This window comes from Eucalyptus grandis, chromosome 2 (genome assembly GCF_016545825.1).
Source record: "Eucalyptus grandis isolate ANBG69807.140 chromosome 2, ASM1654582v1, whole genome shotgun sequence".
Lineage (NCBI taxonomy): Eukaryota > Viridiplantae > Streptophyta > Magnoliopsida > Myrtales > Myrtaceae > Eucalyptus > Eucalyptus grandis.
Genome location: NC_052613.1, coordinates 56,858,595 through 56,874,966, shown reverse-complemented (window position 1 = coordinate 56,874,966; position 16,372 = coordinate 56,858,595). Strand labels below are relative to the sequence as shown.

Here is a 16,372-nt window from a genome sequence, read left to right as displayed (position 1 = left end):
AACAATACGAGGGAAAGCTTATCTAGAATGATGACCTAAGAGGAAATGATGACCTTTTCAAATTCACACTCGCCAAAACAATTTCACGAATTATTATTTTTCGGAAGCACCAATAGTTTTGCACCCTTACTTGGTATTTTAAAAAAGACAAACGTGATCGGAAAAATCTATCTATATCTACTTTTCTTATAATTCCATGTTTAGACACCTATCTAGGAATTAATTTAATTGAGGTTAGCAAGTGGGGAAAAATTATCTAATCAATCCTAATAACAATGCAAGGGTGTCGATTCAATAATAAACTTTATAAACTTGTCAATCAAGTCTTAATCCTTTGTGTGAAATTTTAATGTAATTGTTTCAAGCAATTTGCTTCACATCAGTACACTGCCACATTATCAATTTCTGAAAAGAATCTAGAAAGAGTACATTGAAATTTTGCATAAATATTTTGAACTCAATTAATAAAATTGCTCGAGCAAAAAACATTAATATAAATGGAAATTTTATCACGGATTGGATAATTTTCCCCTGAGAAATTAAATATGACGGCCAAAATGTAACACGTAAAAATGAATATATATATATATACCCTTTCAAATTTCTGGTGGTTTTCTTCTAGATGAAGGGCGGTGTTCGCAGTCCGGCCTCTTGGATCGTTCCACAGAGATTTTTACAATGAATTCACGCCCATTAATGCGTGTAAATTCTAAAAGAAAAGTGGGAAAATTCTAATTTATATTTCTATGTAAATATTAAAATGAAAATGTCGGGGGGAAGGGCGGATGTAATTAAGCACCGTTATGAAAATCAAGGAATATCCGGGGCCAAATATTAAAATCCATAAAGGCGAAGAAACTATCGGCTAATTACGATTTCAACCCCCGATTCCCGACTTTTCTTCCAAAAGCGCCCCCGAAATTGAGGACTTCACGCTAAACACGTGATACGAAATAATTTATTTTAAAAATTAAAGTGAGAGGGAGAGGGAGAGGGAGAGATGGGAAGAATCCATGGCGAAGAAAAAACCCCCCGTGACCACGGAAAAAGAAAATAAAAGATTAAAAAGAAAAGAAAAAAAAAAGTAGTTTACGTTAAGCGACGACGATGACGTGGCAGGCGGGCTCCACGCGAGCCCCAGTCCACGATGGCGCTTGCGTGTTGGCCATCCCATTCCAAATAATGGCCGGAGATTAAGAAAAGTAATTACGTGATTATCCGGAATTTAATTATTTCTTTAAGTTTCGCAATTTACTTTCTGATCTTGTTCTCCCCCGTCATCTCTCTCTCTCTCTCTCTCTCTCTCTCTCTCTCTGTATATATATAGAGACATCTGACCAGGATGACAATTATCCACGAAGAAGAAGGAGGAGGACTAGGAGAGAGAGAGAGAGAGAGAGAGAGAGCGGTCAGCATTTGAATTTCCCCGACTGGGTAGTCTTCCGACGACCGGTCATCGTCGTCCTCAAGCTCCGCAGAGAGAGAGAGAGAGAGAGAGAGAGAGAGAGAGGGAGGGAGATTTTACATGGTGAAGGAGGGGAAGGAGGGGAAGGAATGCGACTGGGGAAGTACGAGCTCGGGAGGACGCTGGGCGAAGGCAATTTCGGGAAGGTGAAGTTCGCCGCCGACGTCGAGTCCGGCCAAGGCTACGCCGTCAAGATCATCGAGAAGACGCGCATCCTCGACCTCAAGATCACCGATCAGGTCAGTCCCCCGTCCGCCCCCCCCGATCTCCTCCTCCGCCGCGGCGGGGTTTCCGTCCGGAGGATCTGCCCTCCTGGTCCGCGGATTCGCCGCTGATTTTCCAGTTTTGTAAAGATTTCCGAACCGTCTCGAGTTCTCCTCTCTGGCTTCTCGCCGTCGAAAAGATAAAAACCGAAAAGCCGTCTCGGTCGCGTTCTGTTCGTCATCGTCTCGGCTGCATTTGGCGAGCCGGGAAGTTCTCGTTTACGGTTCCGAATGCGATCGCTGATTTCTCTCGACTTCCGTTTTCGATCGTCCCGAACTCTGTGACTCCGTTCAAATCAATAACCGAAATTCCGAACCGATTATTGTCGTCTTCGCAGCATTTCGCGAAGTGCGCGACACGTTCCCGCTTCGGGAGCGGTTTTCCGTCACGAGTCCGTCCTTGATTTTTCACGTCAGGTCGTCCCGAACTTCGCGTGATCCGTTCTCCCACGTTAAAGCGCGCATCTTGATCCTATTTTTCCCCGACTTCTCGATTTCGGCCGATTTCTAAGCTTGACATTATCTCTTTTTCCAGTTGTTATTTTGGCCCAGCACGAAATTTAACGGATCGAATTTGCTTTGGGTGACGCAGATAAAGAGAGAGATCGGCACATTGAAGCTCCTCAAGCATCCCAACGTGGTCAGATTACACGAGGTAAACACAAATCATCTCTCTCTGTTACTTCTTCAATCGAAATTCTGTCATTAGTTGGCCAAAAAAAAAAATTATTATTATTATCTTCGTGTAGAAGCGGACGCAAAGAATACATTCCTTGCCTTCATCTTGAGCCCTCTACTAACCTTTTTCCTAGTCTTGGGAACAAAACCCTTTTAAATGGTTGAAGGAAAGGATTTTCCTTTATCTCGATATAGAAAAAAATCCAAAAAGAAAAAAAAAAATACTCTAGATAGATATGCTTAACAAGCGTCAAGATAAATCAGATGAGAGCCTTTCATCGTCAAGATACGAATAGCCAGCGGGAAACAAATATAGAATGCAATGATTGCCATTAGGGGAGCGTAATTTTAGGATGTAATTAAATTTTTTTAATGAATCCATTAATCACTTTTTTTTTTACACCGGGAATGGAATCGGGTAGGGTGTTGGTGGTGGGTTGACTTGGGTAGAATCCGAAATCATCTCTGCTACGCCCGAGGCCAGGTCGAGAGGGTGTCGCAGTGGCAGGCTGGTGGTGGAGGGACCCTCCCCATACTTTAAACTCTTAACTAAATCCAGGAATTCCTAGAACAAACCACCATTATTATACTAAGGATATCCTCCCGGTCCCCGCTCTTATCGGTTAGGATTTCACAGTTGGGGTGCTGGGACATGAGTCACCGTATCTTCCAACTCATTTCCCCATTTCAGATGAGTGGAGATCGAGTAAGGCTTGATTATCAAGATCGATCGATCCATCTTTGGCCAAACAGAGAGAACCCATCAGGATTTGGTATTAAAGGGGCGGGGCCGTCCTGTTGCTCGACTGGGTCATGTCGACGTCCGTTGCTTGTGCGATGCAACTATTGAAAGTTGAAGGAGGTCTCGGTTACTGTGGGACCATAAGGACGTGTGTTAGGATGTTGTTTGGGGAAAGGAAGGGAGGGGAGGGGGAGGGAGATTAGTGATGGTGCGGAAAATCGGGTAGTTTTTCAGGGTGTTTGTAGTTAGGAGAGGAGGAGAGAAAATTTGGAATATTCTCTCCTCTTTCTGCACCATTAGATATTGGCCTTTCGCTAACGACATCCTTGAAAGCCCAACTGGGGAAACAAAACTAGAAGATTACCTGATGCATTGGATTCGGCCAACATTTTGTGGTTTGGTGATCTACTGGTCAGCACCTCCCCCAGATGATGACCACCTCCAATCCAATGGAGGGTCGAGGCCCCATGAATGACAACGGCGGCATGTGCCTCTGTCTATGTCTTGCGGGACCATGGCTTGGAACGCAAAAAATAGAAGTTTCCCAGTGTCCAGACCACCTGCCAACCACCACTTCGAGCCTAAATAAGCATTAATTATTTCGTGCCCCCCCTGGTCGATGTGAGCCCATGATTTTTTTTCGGACCATTTAAATCGAGTGGATCATAAATGAGACTCCTCCGGTTCATCGGTGTTGCAGGGATTTTCTGGCTTGATGTAATTATTGCCCCTATGATGGGTCATCCATCTGAATAAGATCTGACCTGTGCAGCCACGACGGGTTATCCACTGGATGATTCGGAATGGAATTCTATGATGTATGAATCTTCGGATTATTGTGCGAGACAAAAAGTAACGAATGGTGTTCAGATAATTGAAGCCAATGTGTGGATGTTACGATATCTGATAAAAAGTCCTGTCAACCTCATAAACTATTATATTCATCCACTTGCACTTGCACTTGCACTTGCACTACGAGAGTTCTTAATTTGACGTCCACTTGCTGAATTGCCGCGTAAGGAAGGAATCCCTGGGTTTTGAGTTTAATGCGTTTTCTCTGCACTTCCTTTTGCCTGGTTAAACAGATCATCTGATGATCCTTACAATCAAAAAGATGCATGAATGATCCTCCTGATCAAAGAAATTCTTTAACTGATGGGAAAGAAAACGCAATGCGAAAAATTAGTAGCAACCTTTTACCTCTTGAATGAAATGTGAAAAGAGGCTCTTTGGTTTCTGTTAGCCGTAGAATATCATGATGACAATTGAAGTTTAATTACAGCAGGGAATACACACCGTCACGGAAGGAATCATAAAGTTTAGCCTCCTTATTTTGCACTTTTCTGCTTTCATCGACTTTGGGTGTCGCCATTCCTGATACAGAGAGCTAATGGTGAAATATTCAATGGATGATGATGCAGGTCTTGGCAAGCAAAACCAAGATTTACATGGTCCTGGAATATGCAACGGGAGGAGAACTGTTCGACAGAATTGTGAGGACTTTGTGCCTGCCTGTTTTTTTGGAACCATGCCCCAGGCCTAGGTGTCTGATTACTAAGGTGCTAATTTTTTCCTTCTCCTTCAGGCAAGTCGGGGAAGGCTTCCTGAAGCTGAAGGGAGGAAGCTTTTTCAGCAACTAATAGATGGTGTTAGCTACTGTCACGACAAAGGTGTTTTCCACCGAGATCTCAAGGTTCATTTCTTTTTTTCCTCCTTGAGGTATTGGATTATTTTGCAATTCAAGCAAAATTGAGACAGAATGTATTGTGGCCTTGCTTGCTTCCCTTCCACATTCTTCACTGTCATTCTGACAAGGAGTTCCATTCTAAAACTGCAGCTGGAGAATATTCTGGTTGATTCAAGGGGAAACATAAAGATCACAGATTTCGGCCTCAGTGCTTTACCCCAGCATTTTAGGGTACATTGCTTTTTCAGACCCTAATGGTGACTTTATTCTTTTCAGTCAATTTGTTAGTTTGGCTAATTCAATCTAAATATCAGGATGACGGATTACTTCATACCACCTGCGGGAGTCCCAACTACGTTGCTCCGGAGGTTCTTAACAACAGAGGATATGATGGGGCAACCTCAGATGTGTGGTCATGTGGTGTTATACTTTACGTCATTCTGACTGGGTATCTCCCTTTCGATGACAGAAATCTGGCTGTTCTCTACCAAAAGGTAAACACAATTTGTTCACTTCTTTTTTTAACGTGTGCACTTGTTATTCTTGTCATAGCGTATCTAACATAGGGTGCTATTACTTTTGTGGCATTTTAGATATTTAAAGGAGAGGCCCATATCCCGAAATGGCTATCGGCAGGTGCCAAGAGTCTTATACGGCGAATTCTTGATCACAATCATGTCACCAGGATAACTATGGATGGTATCAAAGCAGACGACTGGTTTCGACAGGACTACAGTCCAGCAAACCCTGACGATGAAGAGAGCATTTTAATTGATGATGCCTTTTCCATGCAGGAAGTGGTATGCTGATTTTCCTCGACCTTCCATTTAGATACATGCCAGTCCACATAGTGTAGGCTATACTGTGACGGGAAGTGGTGAAGCTGGATAACATCATCAACAATCTTATTTTCTTCTTTCCGTGCAGCCATCCGAAGGGGAGAAGAGTCCACGATCACCCACCCTCATCAATGCCTTCCAGCTCATCGGAATGTCTTCAAGTTTAGATCTTTCTGGCTTCTTTGAAAAGGAGGTAAGAGAATCATTGCTAGCATTGTAAACACGAAAAAACATAAACTCTTAAGGTTGCAAAGTAGTGGTCTGACGCTATAATTCAGGACGTCTCGGAGAGGAAGATTAGATTTACATCCAATCACTCTGCGAAGGACTTGCTTGAGAGGATCGAGGATACAGTGACACAGATGGGATTTCGGGTTCAAAAGAAAAATGGGAGAGTAAGCATCTCATTCTCACAATCTGTTCATCTGAATGTAACCTGTTCCTCTATTTTCTTAAAAATGCGAAGGCAGTTCCAACGTTGCCCTTTTTTTTTGGCTCACTTGGTATTCTAATCTCTTCTACTATGCAGACTGAAACTGATATTTCTTTTCCCCAACTTGTAGTTGAAAGTAATGCAAGAGCAGAAGAGTCAGAGAAGTCCGGGATCTCTTTCAGTTGCCGCAGAGGTAAAAGAACTTCGTGTATAGATGGGTTTTGTGCTTTGCTGAATGCCATGTCCATCTTGAAAAGTTGCCATTGCCATTACCAACAAAGCTTTCTTGTGCTCACATCAGGTTTTTGAAATCAGCCCATCCCTGTATGTAGTTGAGTTAAGAAAATCGCATGGAGATTCTACAGTTTATAGACAGGTACTCTCGCTCTCTCGGACCTATACAGTGTACATGATATGGTAGCATGTGGATCAGTTCGATCACTTTCAACTAACCCATCATTCCTGGGCATGTGCAGTTGTGTAAAAGGCTATCAAATGAGCTGGGAGTACCACAAAACCAGCCGCTCCTGACCTCCGGGATGTAAATAGCGTTTGGCCCTGGGGGAAGAGAGAATTCATTTAATTCAATCAATTATTTAGCGAATTTCATCGAGTTTTTTTTCTTTTTGGCACTGCACGGGGCACTCGGGACTGAAGCAAGAGCTAGAGAGTAACTTGAGGTCCCTTGCACCGGCTCTCTGTCACTACCTGTTGGCGAACATCCCATAAAGAGAATTCCAGTAGAATCCATCGGTTATCTTTGGCGCTCAGGAGCCTCTCGTTCTTTCTCTCGAGTCCCTGCGATTCTACAGCAAAATGGCATTTAGTCTCAAGGATTAAGACTGTTTTGGTCAATAGAAGGTGGGAGAGTGCGAATGAACAAAGAGCACCATGGCTGGTTTTCTCATTATCCTCAGCTTGGTCACATGTAGATCCTGTACAGTGGGAGCGCTATTATAGTCTGAAGAAAGATCATCCCTGTAAATTCTAGCAATGTATAGAGAGACAGCTCTAGTGTTGATTAAAGCAGATCGAAAATGGGTTCGACCCATTATCACCCGAGATATATAATTTCGCCAGTGGCCTCTCTACCTTTTCTGAAGCTTCCAAATTACTATATCAAGATGTATTAAAATAGACCGCGGCCATCTACACACTTTCTTGCCCGTCACACATCCTTTCATGCCGTTCATTTTTTTAAAGCATTGTCGTTGTACTCAAACTTTGAGAAGCAAGATGGTCAAGGCAACGTTCCATAATCTTTTTTTTTTTAAATAACAAAAGACTATTAAAATGGGTAAATTTTATAGCAAAAGTAGTACTATCTATGGTTTAAACTACAGATCAAAGACATTGCTGCCGCCACAAAGATGATCAGCTTAATGATGAAGGGGACGTATGTCATACCAAGAGAATACCTAACTGCTGGAATCTTAAGTGCTATGGCGAGCAGCTCCTCACCAGCATAGCACCCACGGGCGTGGGATGGTGTGGGGTACCTATTGGAAGCCGGCCACAAGCCCATTTCAAATAGGGCGGTGCCCTATTTCGAGCCTAGAACGTGCCAGGCCCAGTATTTGTTTATGGATCCTAGGGTCGAACGCTGGCGAGAAAAAAATGGAAATCAAACCACATGCCCATAGTACAGGCTTGAGAGGTACAAAGCAGGGTTCCCATCTGCTCAAAAGAGACCACCGAAGAATAAACGGAGTAAAGCAGTTTCTCCACGTATCTTATGATTTTTCGCTCCAGCTAGATCTAAACATATAACGGAGTGAAAAGATAAAAGTAGAGTTCACCTGTTCAAGCAAGACATAAAACTGCCATTTCAGCTTGGCCACCAGATAAGCAGAGCAGTATCTGAACGAAGTCTCATCTCCCGCGGTGGGTTTCCTACTCTTCAACCGGTGCCCATCAACCAACATCTTCGATGGGCATTTCAAAATTTCGGACAGGATTCAATTACCACACCGACTTAACTATGTCACCACACATGTTTGGCAGTGTGACTGCCTTTCTCAAACAGATCCTGAGCAGCTAGTAACATCCCAAATTTCCATTGTCAAGAAATTCATTTTGTTGCAGATTGATAAACAACAAATCCACAATCCATTGGTCACAAGATTAACCAGCATTGCACGTGAGACACGCCAATGCAGAACAACTTCATTTTCTGGCTTCGTCCATCGTGAAGCCATCCTAGGAGGCTAGGACAGAAGATGAGAGAGGCACTCAACTTGGAAAACAAACAGCTGCTGATGGCCACAGAACACATGGTGAACTTACCAGAGTAAGCAGTGACAAGGAAGCACCGTAAAAGGAAAGAAAGAAAATTGACAAGAGTAAAAATAAGGCAAGGACAAGCAATGTTGGGATGTCTGGACAAAGTACTCAGCTTCCATAAACAAATGGGACCAGGATCAATTTGAACATCTCCTAAGTTCATACATGAAAAGCCGTTTAACATTAACCTGAACCTAATTCAGATACCTTTTCTACATAAATCTCAGAGGCATGCATAGCACAAGGAAACCACCATTTCTAACTTCTAAAACTACTCGCAGATTTCACATCACCAGAGGAGCAAAACAGCTTTCAATTGGACTCCACCACCGTGCAGAGCACTTCCCATGAATCAAGAAACCAGCCTCCCTAACCAAAATTATTCTGTTGAACGTTATTGAGCCCGGCAGCCGGCGAAACCGAATGCAACCTCTCACCCTGTACACCCCCAGCAACCGAAACACCATTCTTCGGCGACGAACCCAAAATCCCATCAACACCTTGATTCATCTTGTCGTTCTCGGCCACATTACCGATGACCCTGGCCTTAACCTTCTGCTCCGGTGCAAACCCAACCCCATTGACAACCCCCGCCTTCAAATCCCTCTCCTTCTCCCTCAGCGTCAAGAAGGCTACCCTCTCCAATGCCTCCCTCGCCCTCTTCCTAGCCAGCGCCGCCTCCTTGACCTTCACCTCTGCCTTGAACCTCTCATTGGCCGCGGCCTTGCTCATCGTGGTGCAAGCGATCTTCGCCGCCGCGACCAGAGCCTTGGCCGACTCCCTGTCGATCACTCTCCTCACGTCATCCCCCCTATCGTCCCCGACGGCAGCGCCCCGGGTGATGGCCTCGAGGCCGGCGTTCCCGTCCGCCCTCAACCTCTTGTCGTTGCCGTTGGGGAGGGGCCCGAGGGAGAGGAAGCGGAACTTAGGGTTGGCGCAGAAGGGGCAATGGAAGTGGTGGTTGGTGTTGGAGCTGGAGGTGACGCAGGAGACGTGGGAGAGGGAACGGCAGTTGAGGCACTTGACGCACTGGTTGGGGTGCGGCGGGGAGTCGAAGACCTGGAGGCAAATCGGGCAGAAGTTGCCGCGGAAGCAGCTGAGGACGCAGTGGGTGCACAGCAGGCGGTACCCCGCCTCGTGGTGGACGTTGTGGAGGAGCCACCGCTCCCCCGCGCCGGCGCCGCACTGGCGGCACTGCTGCTGCTGGCGGTGGAGGTCGTCGTGGCCGCGCTTCATCGGAACCGCCGCATCCTCTATCTCTCTCTATCTCTCTCTCTCTCTCTGTCTATCTCTCTCCCTCTCTCTCTCCCCCCACTTTTCCACCCCTCCCTCCCTCTCTAGGGCAAAGAAGAAACCTCGAGAAAAAACCCAACGGTAACCCTAGAATCGGGAGAAAGTGGGGATTTCAGGGCAGCGGAGGAGCGCGGAAATGGCGGCGGCGGATTAGAGCGATTGATCGCCGGAGCGACGGAGAGCTCGACGGATTCCGACCGGATTTCCGAACGGAAATACAGCAGAGGAAAATCGCTCGATTGGATTTGGGGAGGAAGAACAAGTGGAGAGGGATTTGCTTTGCTTCGACTGTTTTGATACCCGGTGTTCTATTTATGTATAAAACTCGAAAAAGAATAAAAATAATTACCGAATATTTTTTTTTTTGAAGTATTTTGTGGACCAGCTTTTTTTTTTTATAGGCGACGAAAAAAAAAAATGAAATGTATTTTTTATTTGTTTGGTAATAACCGGGATATTATTGGGTATTAAATAATATCGGTCTTGTCAAGGGGGGTCAGATCATCGAATTATTTTATTAGTAGATTCGAAATTCCGCGATTTTTCAGTAAGGCAGTAGGTAGGTAGGAAGGTAGGATTTTTAATTCCTATTTAAATGTCCTTATCTTTTTATTATTGAATGAATTTAACAACCTCGTCCTTCTCCCAAGAAAGAAAGTCCAGTTATTTTCTAGCTTAATTTGAAATTCCAAAAATCTGAAATGATCCTCAATTTTTCATTCGATTTCCGACTCGGAAGTTGGATTTCGTGAAAATATTCCAATGGTGTATTTTTCTTTTCAAAATTCAAAATGATGTTTATATATATATATATATATATATGTATGAACTTGTCAAACGAATTTTTATATTGATAAAAGAAATTCATTCTTTCTTGATCTGTACCTCTTACTTAATTTGTCAAGGATGATAGGATGAGATTTGAGCTCCGAAAGCTAAATCTAAGGTGGGGGAAGGGGTGTGGATTGAGGTTGAGATTGTCAAAATGTCATCGTGAATGGAGCCTCATTTCAAATCTAATCATGACATGAAATAAGGTGTATAAGTTCAAATCCCCCATGGAGTTCAAGTTTTTGAAATAGCAATAGCACTAAAAAGATTGGGATTTCCATCCAATTTATCTATTGAGGCAAATTACACCCCCTCAATCCTTTCAAGAGAAGGAAGTGCTACTTATTCAAACACGGGAAACAATACTAATAATGTATGTAGTTCATCACAATATTTAATTACGTCCGTGAACTATTAATTCACTTAATATATTTGGTAAATTATTCTAAGGGTGCGCATGATAAAATTTCTATAATAGAAATTGATTTTTTGCCATAAATTGATTTCTCAATTTCTATTTCAGAAATTGAGTTTCTTCTTAAAATCTATTTATGAAATAGAAAAATCAAATTGCATTATCAAATAAATTTTTGTTCCGAACATGTTTCGGGAAATAGATAAATAGAAAAGTAGAAATTTGATCATGCACACCCTAAATCTTTAATACAACCCTTAAACTTTTAATTTGTTTCATTTAGCTCATTAACCTTCTAACAAAATCAAATTAGTCATTTAATACTATTCAGAGTTTTCACACTCATGTTATTACCCAAATTTTAGAATATTTTTTCACCTCAATCATTTTCATAAATCAACAAAAAAAGAATGATATCTTGTTACCTGTTTGGTCTATATTAATAATAGGATAGTCCTATTTAAGTAGATTTAAACTTATGATACGTGTACTAGTGAAAATAGAAGCTCATTTGAGATTATAACGAACTGGTATTCCTTGTTATTTTGTGTAGTGTTTTCCTAAGGAAATCTACAAATAGTATTATTGATTTATATATAATCTCATACTTATTTTCTAATAAAAACATATATCTTTTCCACAAGTGCACTAAAATAGAAATAAAATGTTGAAGTAGAAAATTTTAAAATAAATAAAAAGCACATAAAGACATAAAAGAATTTGAATCTTTTGATTTACTTCACATCTAAGAAAATTAATGGCGAATTAATTGTTGGCTAGATGATAACTGATAACATGCGGCCTTGTTTTCAATTTGTTTTTTAAATCGAATTTCTTGGGGAAAGTTTTGACCTCACATATCAAATTCCTTTTATGTAGAATTATAACCTAATTATTTTCTTCCAACTATTGTTTAATAAAAATTTTATACTAGCGAAAAAACATTATATTCAAATGATAGGAACATTAGGAAAACGCCTAAAAAAAGTCAAAAGGCCAACAACTTTATTGAAATGAGTACTGGGATTTATTATCCTTTCAACTTCTCATATACTCGATGGATTCTGGACTACAAAATGACTTCGGTTGCTAAATGTTGACGGGTCAACTTTTTTCTAAAACATTGCTCAACGTATGGGCTTGTCGACGTGCACTCGTCTATTATAAGACCGTCATTCGATACGAAATCAAGTAGTAGCGGAATTTTGCAAAAAGCCCACTCCAGAGAGAGAGGGCCAAATTTGGATTTTTCCCATATATATATATATATATATATATATATATATATATATATATATATATAGGCGATGGAAATGGAAATTAAAAATATTGTATAAAATATATATATATATATATATATATCTTAATGAATAAAATGTACAAAAAACGAAGGTATTTGCTAAAGTATAATCTGGGGTAAGAAAGCCCTTGGTCCTCGGCCTTGTTTACACTTTGGCCATGGCCGCCTCTCATTAGCACCCCCCGCATCGAAGAGAGAGAGAGAGAGAGGGCTTCCTCCTCCGTGCGCGGCCGTCCCTCCGTCGTCAATCCGCCTCCCGGCGAGGCAAACGCGATTCCTCTGCAGCCGGTGAGTCTCTCTCTCTCTCTCTCTCTCTCTCTCTATATATATATAGTCGCGATGCCGTAGAGCAACGCGCTGCTTTCGTCGTCTTACGAATTTTGGGCTTCTGGAGCGAGCTCATGGCGATAGAATGTTTTCCCGTTTCAGAGAAGGATAAAGCGTTGGGAGAAGTAGTGTGGGGAGAGTGGTCATGGGGAAGGCGGTGATTGGGCTCTCCTGGGAGCCGAAGCTGCCGGCTTTCACGTCTTCGCTCACCCCCGCCAGCGGCGCCGGCCCTAAACCCGGGAAGATGCCATCGGGGAGCGAAAGCGGGGCTCTTTGGAAGCCGAGCTCGGAGCTGATCGAGGGGCTCTTCGTACCGCCCACCAATCCCAAGAAGCTGAATAAGCTCCTGAGGAAGGAAGTCAAGGACACTGCTGGTTCTAGTTGGTATTTCCCTCTCCTCCTCCTCCCCATCAATTTCCTGATTGTAAGGCTGCATAGCGGTTTCTGGGTAGTGGTTGAGATATTTTCTCTGTCTCTGCTTAGTTCATCCATGGATTAAGAAAGGGGCGCATGAATTATGTACTGCACGGTGTTGTGACTATTGGGTCGTGTCGAAAGTAGCTAATTTGGTATGATGTGTATTTGAGAGGCTTGTTGTGTCTTGTGGATATTTTGATGGTAGGACTCTCTTGACTTTATTCGTGTTACACGGTGACTGAGTACTTAATATTGCATGCCTTATTAAGATTTTGGTCGATATGTTGGAATCATGACTAGGTTCGATATGCCTGCCCCGACTTTAACGCCAGAATTGAAGAAAGATCTGCAGTTACTAAAGGTACGCTGATCTTTCCTGGAATCGTTTGCTCTTGCTTTCCCTCCTTGATTTATCTTCTGGTTCAAAGGATTCCACGGGTAGGTCTTGGCCATCAGTTTTCAACTTTTGTTGGTGCCCCCAAATTGTTTGGTTTATGTCTGCTCTGTTGTAGCTACATATCTTTTACTTCACCGGGCATAATGGACTTACTCCAAATGAGCAAGATGCATCTGTCAAACTTATCGCCAGTTTTGTTGGAGATGGAAACCAATCAGTGATCCTTTTAGAGGTTGATGGAATGTTTTGTATAGAATAATGATCCACAAGAATGTCGATTATAAGGAAGAAAATGCCTGAATCAACTTTTACTTTTTGCTTAATCTGAATTTTGCGGCACACACACGTTGACTCATATATAACCCAAAACAATTGAAACTTTTACAACATATAGATTTTGGCTTGAATAATTTTTAAAATTTTGGCTACTAAAAGTTATTCTAGTGTCAGATTTAAACTACTGTGGATTACAGAAGCTTTTGAATATATTATGCATTTAATTAGCCCGAGACTCATGACATTGGACTCTTCTTCATCTATATGCTGTATGAGGGGCTGTGGGATTTACATGACTTCCTATGATCAATTCTCGGTGCAGTACTAAAAACTTAAATGTATCTAACCATCAAAATATGCTGGTTTTGATAGCTTAAGTAAAGAATATCTGACAGTGAGTGTGGCATGGCTTATTGGGGCACTTTATTTGTTTGCATGTGAGAGTGAGGTTACCATTTTCGATTGATGATGGCAGTTGTATGTCCAATAGAGCTGATAGACTTTTCAATGAAAACCACTGTACATGTTGATTTGCTTAATTATTTTATTTTGATGAGTGCCTGACAATCATTTTGAGAATGAGGTCTAAAATAATCTAATAAAGAGATTGCATAATTTGATTAACTTAGTTTAATCCAAAACTCAAGTTATTGATGGATTCAGATAGTGATGCCAAAAGAGTTGCTTATGGTCTGTAATGGATTTGCAACGCACAAGTTGATGGAGGAAACAGGAACTTTTAAATGAGGGAGAAATAAAGAGATATTGCATCAAAATCATGTTATGTCATAGAAGAAATATAGAAGTCCTTTTTACCTATAAATCGAGTTGAAAGCAGTTTGGTTTCCTTCAGACTGTGCATGTTTTGGAGTACACGACTTTTAAATAACTTCTATCCAAACATTGCAAAAATTCTTTGCAGTCAAAGTCACACCATAAGTATTGTGTATAGGATGACATATATGTATTGAGTATAGTTCATCGAAGATGTTTCAGTGAGTAGCTGCCCTTCTATTGAATACTCAAATTCACATTAACAGCTCCTGTGAACATATCAAGAGAATTGGTTACGGTGATGGATCATCTCTAGATATTGAATTACATGAGTTCTTCATAGTGTTGGCTTATGCTTACTATACTTTAATGGTGTGTGTCATCTATTCATTAACCTTTTACAGTATTACTCTGCATAATGCTCTTTACCAGAGGCATATCTTTATTGAACTAGCTGATTTGACTTTTTATTCGTGCCACAGTTAAGGACTGTCATTGACCCGAAGAGACATTACAAAAAGGGTGATGCAAAATCCAAAACTTTGCCCAAATATTTCCAGGTAAGTATGCCACGTGGTTGCATATCTAATTGTTTAAGCTTTGTCTCTTTTTATATTGTCTTGTCAATGATTGATTCAGGTTGGCACAGTGGTAGCATCTGCAACGGAGTTTTACAGTGGTAGACTGACTAAGAAGGAGAGGAAGGCGACACTTGCTGATGAGCTGCTTTCAGATCACAAGCTCAGGGACTACAGGTCTGATGAGATTATAATCACTTTGTCTTTTGAACTATTTTGTTTTAGGTGATTGCTACCGTGACAAACATTGGATAAAGAACCAGTGTTGCTATTCTTTAACTCATCCCACAATAGTACAAGGGACTCCTGTGACTAGCGTCATATAGTTTATAGTTTCTTTACTTTCCTTTTTGAGGGGGCAGCTATTGGATATTGGAACTTCATGAACTATTTGTTGGATCCTGATTTGTGTTGTCGCCAAGGAATATTTGTTCCAGCCTGGATATGCAGCATTAATGGTTTCTTATAATCGAACTCCAACCAATAAAGCTTTTATACTGGTTGTACCTATCTAGAAAGCTGCACCTGTACCTTATTGCTGAACTTTTGGCTTAGAGTGCTCTTTACCTTCCAGTAAGATAGTTAGCTTATTGGTTGATTGCCCACTCTATTAGGACCCTCTTTGAGGAAATACCATTTGATGCCACATGTTATCTGTGTCCGGCCATTCTTCACAATCCGAATTAAAGACTGCTTATGCCTTCTTGCGCCATTGCTTTTCAGGAAGCGCAAGGTACGGGAGATAGAAGAAGAAAAGAGGCCTGCTGGAAATGAGAAATGGAAGATAAAAGGTCGACAATCGATGAGGCGTGCTAAGCAAAGGAGGCACTGAATTTAGTGACGACGTGCTGCCAAATTTTGCATCTGGTGAGCATGTGTAGCGGGATGTGTTTTTTCATCGGAAACCAGAAAGGAGAGGACTGTCACGCGGGCGTTTGTAGTGCTAAGTGATAGATTCTTTGAGAGAAATTTTCCTTTAATTAATTGTGTGAATTCTACTTAGTTACTATGATCACACACTATGTTTGAGGTCATTTCTTCTCTTGGCTGTGACTACATTTATTCAACTAACGTTTAGAAGCCATATTTAAGTTATGTTTATTTGAAAGGAAAATGATCTTCCCGACTTTTTGGTATTTGAATGGCAGAAGACTAATTGAGTTATAAAAAACGTTCCATCAATTAAAAATTACAAGTTTAGATTGGGGGAAAATATCGTTTTTTTGAAGTAAGATGGAAATTACTTTCCCTAAATCATTAAATAAATAACTAATAAGTAAATAAAAGCTGATTTTTTTTTTTTTTGAAAATAATCTTAATGACAGATTTTTTTATTTTTTTATTATGAAATTCTCAGTGAAATAAATATACTAG

General features: G+C 41.4%; 3 protein-coding genes across 4 annotated transcripts; 2 read left to right on the top strand and 1 right to left on the bottom strand.

Annotated features, from left to right (window-relative positions):
- Window positions 1-1,344: 1,344 nt before the first annotated feature.
- On the top strand, window positions 1,345-7,244 carry LOC104434079 (CBL-interacting serine/threonine-protein kinase 1). Of its 2 annotated transcripts, none has more exons than XM_010047033.3 (12): window positions 1,345-1,704; window positions 2,321-2,383; window positions 4,570-4,641; window positions 4,734-4,841; window positions 4,986-5,066; window positions 5,150-5,329; window positions 5,429-5,635; window positions 5,763-5,867; window positions 5,953-6,069; window positions 6,238-6,300; window positions 6,409-6,483; window positions 6,584-7,244. In XM_010047033.3, the coding sequence occupies exons 1-12, from the start codon at window positions 1,555-1,557 to the stop codon at window positions 6,650-6,652; spliced, it is 1,290 nt and encodes a 429-aa protein (XP_010045335.2). In that variant the 5' UTR covers window positions 1,345-1,554; the 3' UTR covers window positions 6,653-7,244. The 2 variants fall into 2 exon arrangements, with proteins under 2 accessions (XP_010045335.2, XP_039162617.1); XM_039306683.1 differs by having other exon boundaries at window positions 2,264-2,383.
- A 1,187-nt stretch (window positions 7,245-8,431) lies between these two features.
- LOC104434078 lies at window positions 8,432-9,987 on the bottom strand. The gene has a single exon (XM_010047032.3). The coding sequence runs from the start codon at window positions 9,624-9,626 to the stop codon at window positions 8,760-8,762; it is 867 nt and encodes a 288-aa protein (XP_010045334.2). The 5' UTR covers window positions 9,627-9,987; the 3' UTR covers window positions 8,432-8,759.
- Window positions 9,988-12,356: 2,369 nt separating this feature from the next.
- On the top strand, window positions 12,357-16,093 carry LOC104434077 (rRNA-processing protein fcf2). The gene is made up of 6 exons (XM_010047031.3): window positions 12,357-12,517; window positions 12,659-12,940; window positions 13,274-13,334; window positions 14,903-14,980; window positions 15,060-15,175; window positions 15,722-16,093. The coding sequence occupies exons 2-6, from the start codon at window positions 12,702-12,704 to the stop codon at window positions 15,828-15,830; spliced, it is 603 nt and encodes a 200-aa protein (XP_010045333.1). The 5' UTR covers window positions 12,357-12,517; window positions 12,659-12,701; the 3' UTR covers window positions 15,831-16,093.
- Window positions 16,094-16,372: the final 279 nt, after the last annotated feature.

Bases quoted from the DNA above. Each gene is read 5' to 3' on its own strand.
- LOC104434079 (XM_039306683.1), top strand. From the start codon at position 1,555: ATGCGACTGGGGAAGTACGAGCTCGGGAGGACGCTGGGCGAAGGCAAT. The intron at 4,642-4,733 runs GTGAGGACTTTG...CTTCTCCTTCAG, and splicing joins GAGAACTGTTCGACAGAATT to GCAAGTCGGGGAAGGCTTCC. The intron at 5,636-5,762 runs GTATGCTGATTT...CTTTCCGTGCAG, and splicing joins CCTTTTCCATGCAGGAAGTG to CCATCCGAAGGGGAGAAGAG.
- LOC104434078 (XM_010047032.3), bottom strand. From the start codon at position 9,626: ATGAAGCGCGGCCACGACGACCTCCACCGCCAGCAGCAGCAGTGCCGC.
- LOC104434077 (XM_010047031.3), top strand. From the start codon at position 12,702: ATGGGGAAGGCGGTGATTGGGCTCTCCTGGGAGCCGAAGCTGCCGGCT. The intron at 12,941-13,273 runs GTATTTCCCTCT...AATCATGACTAG, and splicing joins GACACTGCTGGTTCTAGTTG to GTTCGATATGCCTGCCCCGA. The intron at 13,335-14,902 runs GTACGCTGATCT...TTCGTGCCACAG, and splicing joins AAGATCTGCAGTTACTAAAG to TTAAGGACTGTCATTGACCC.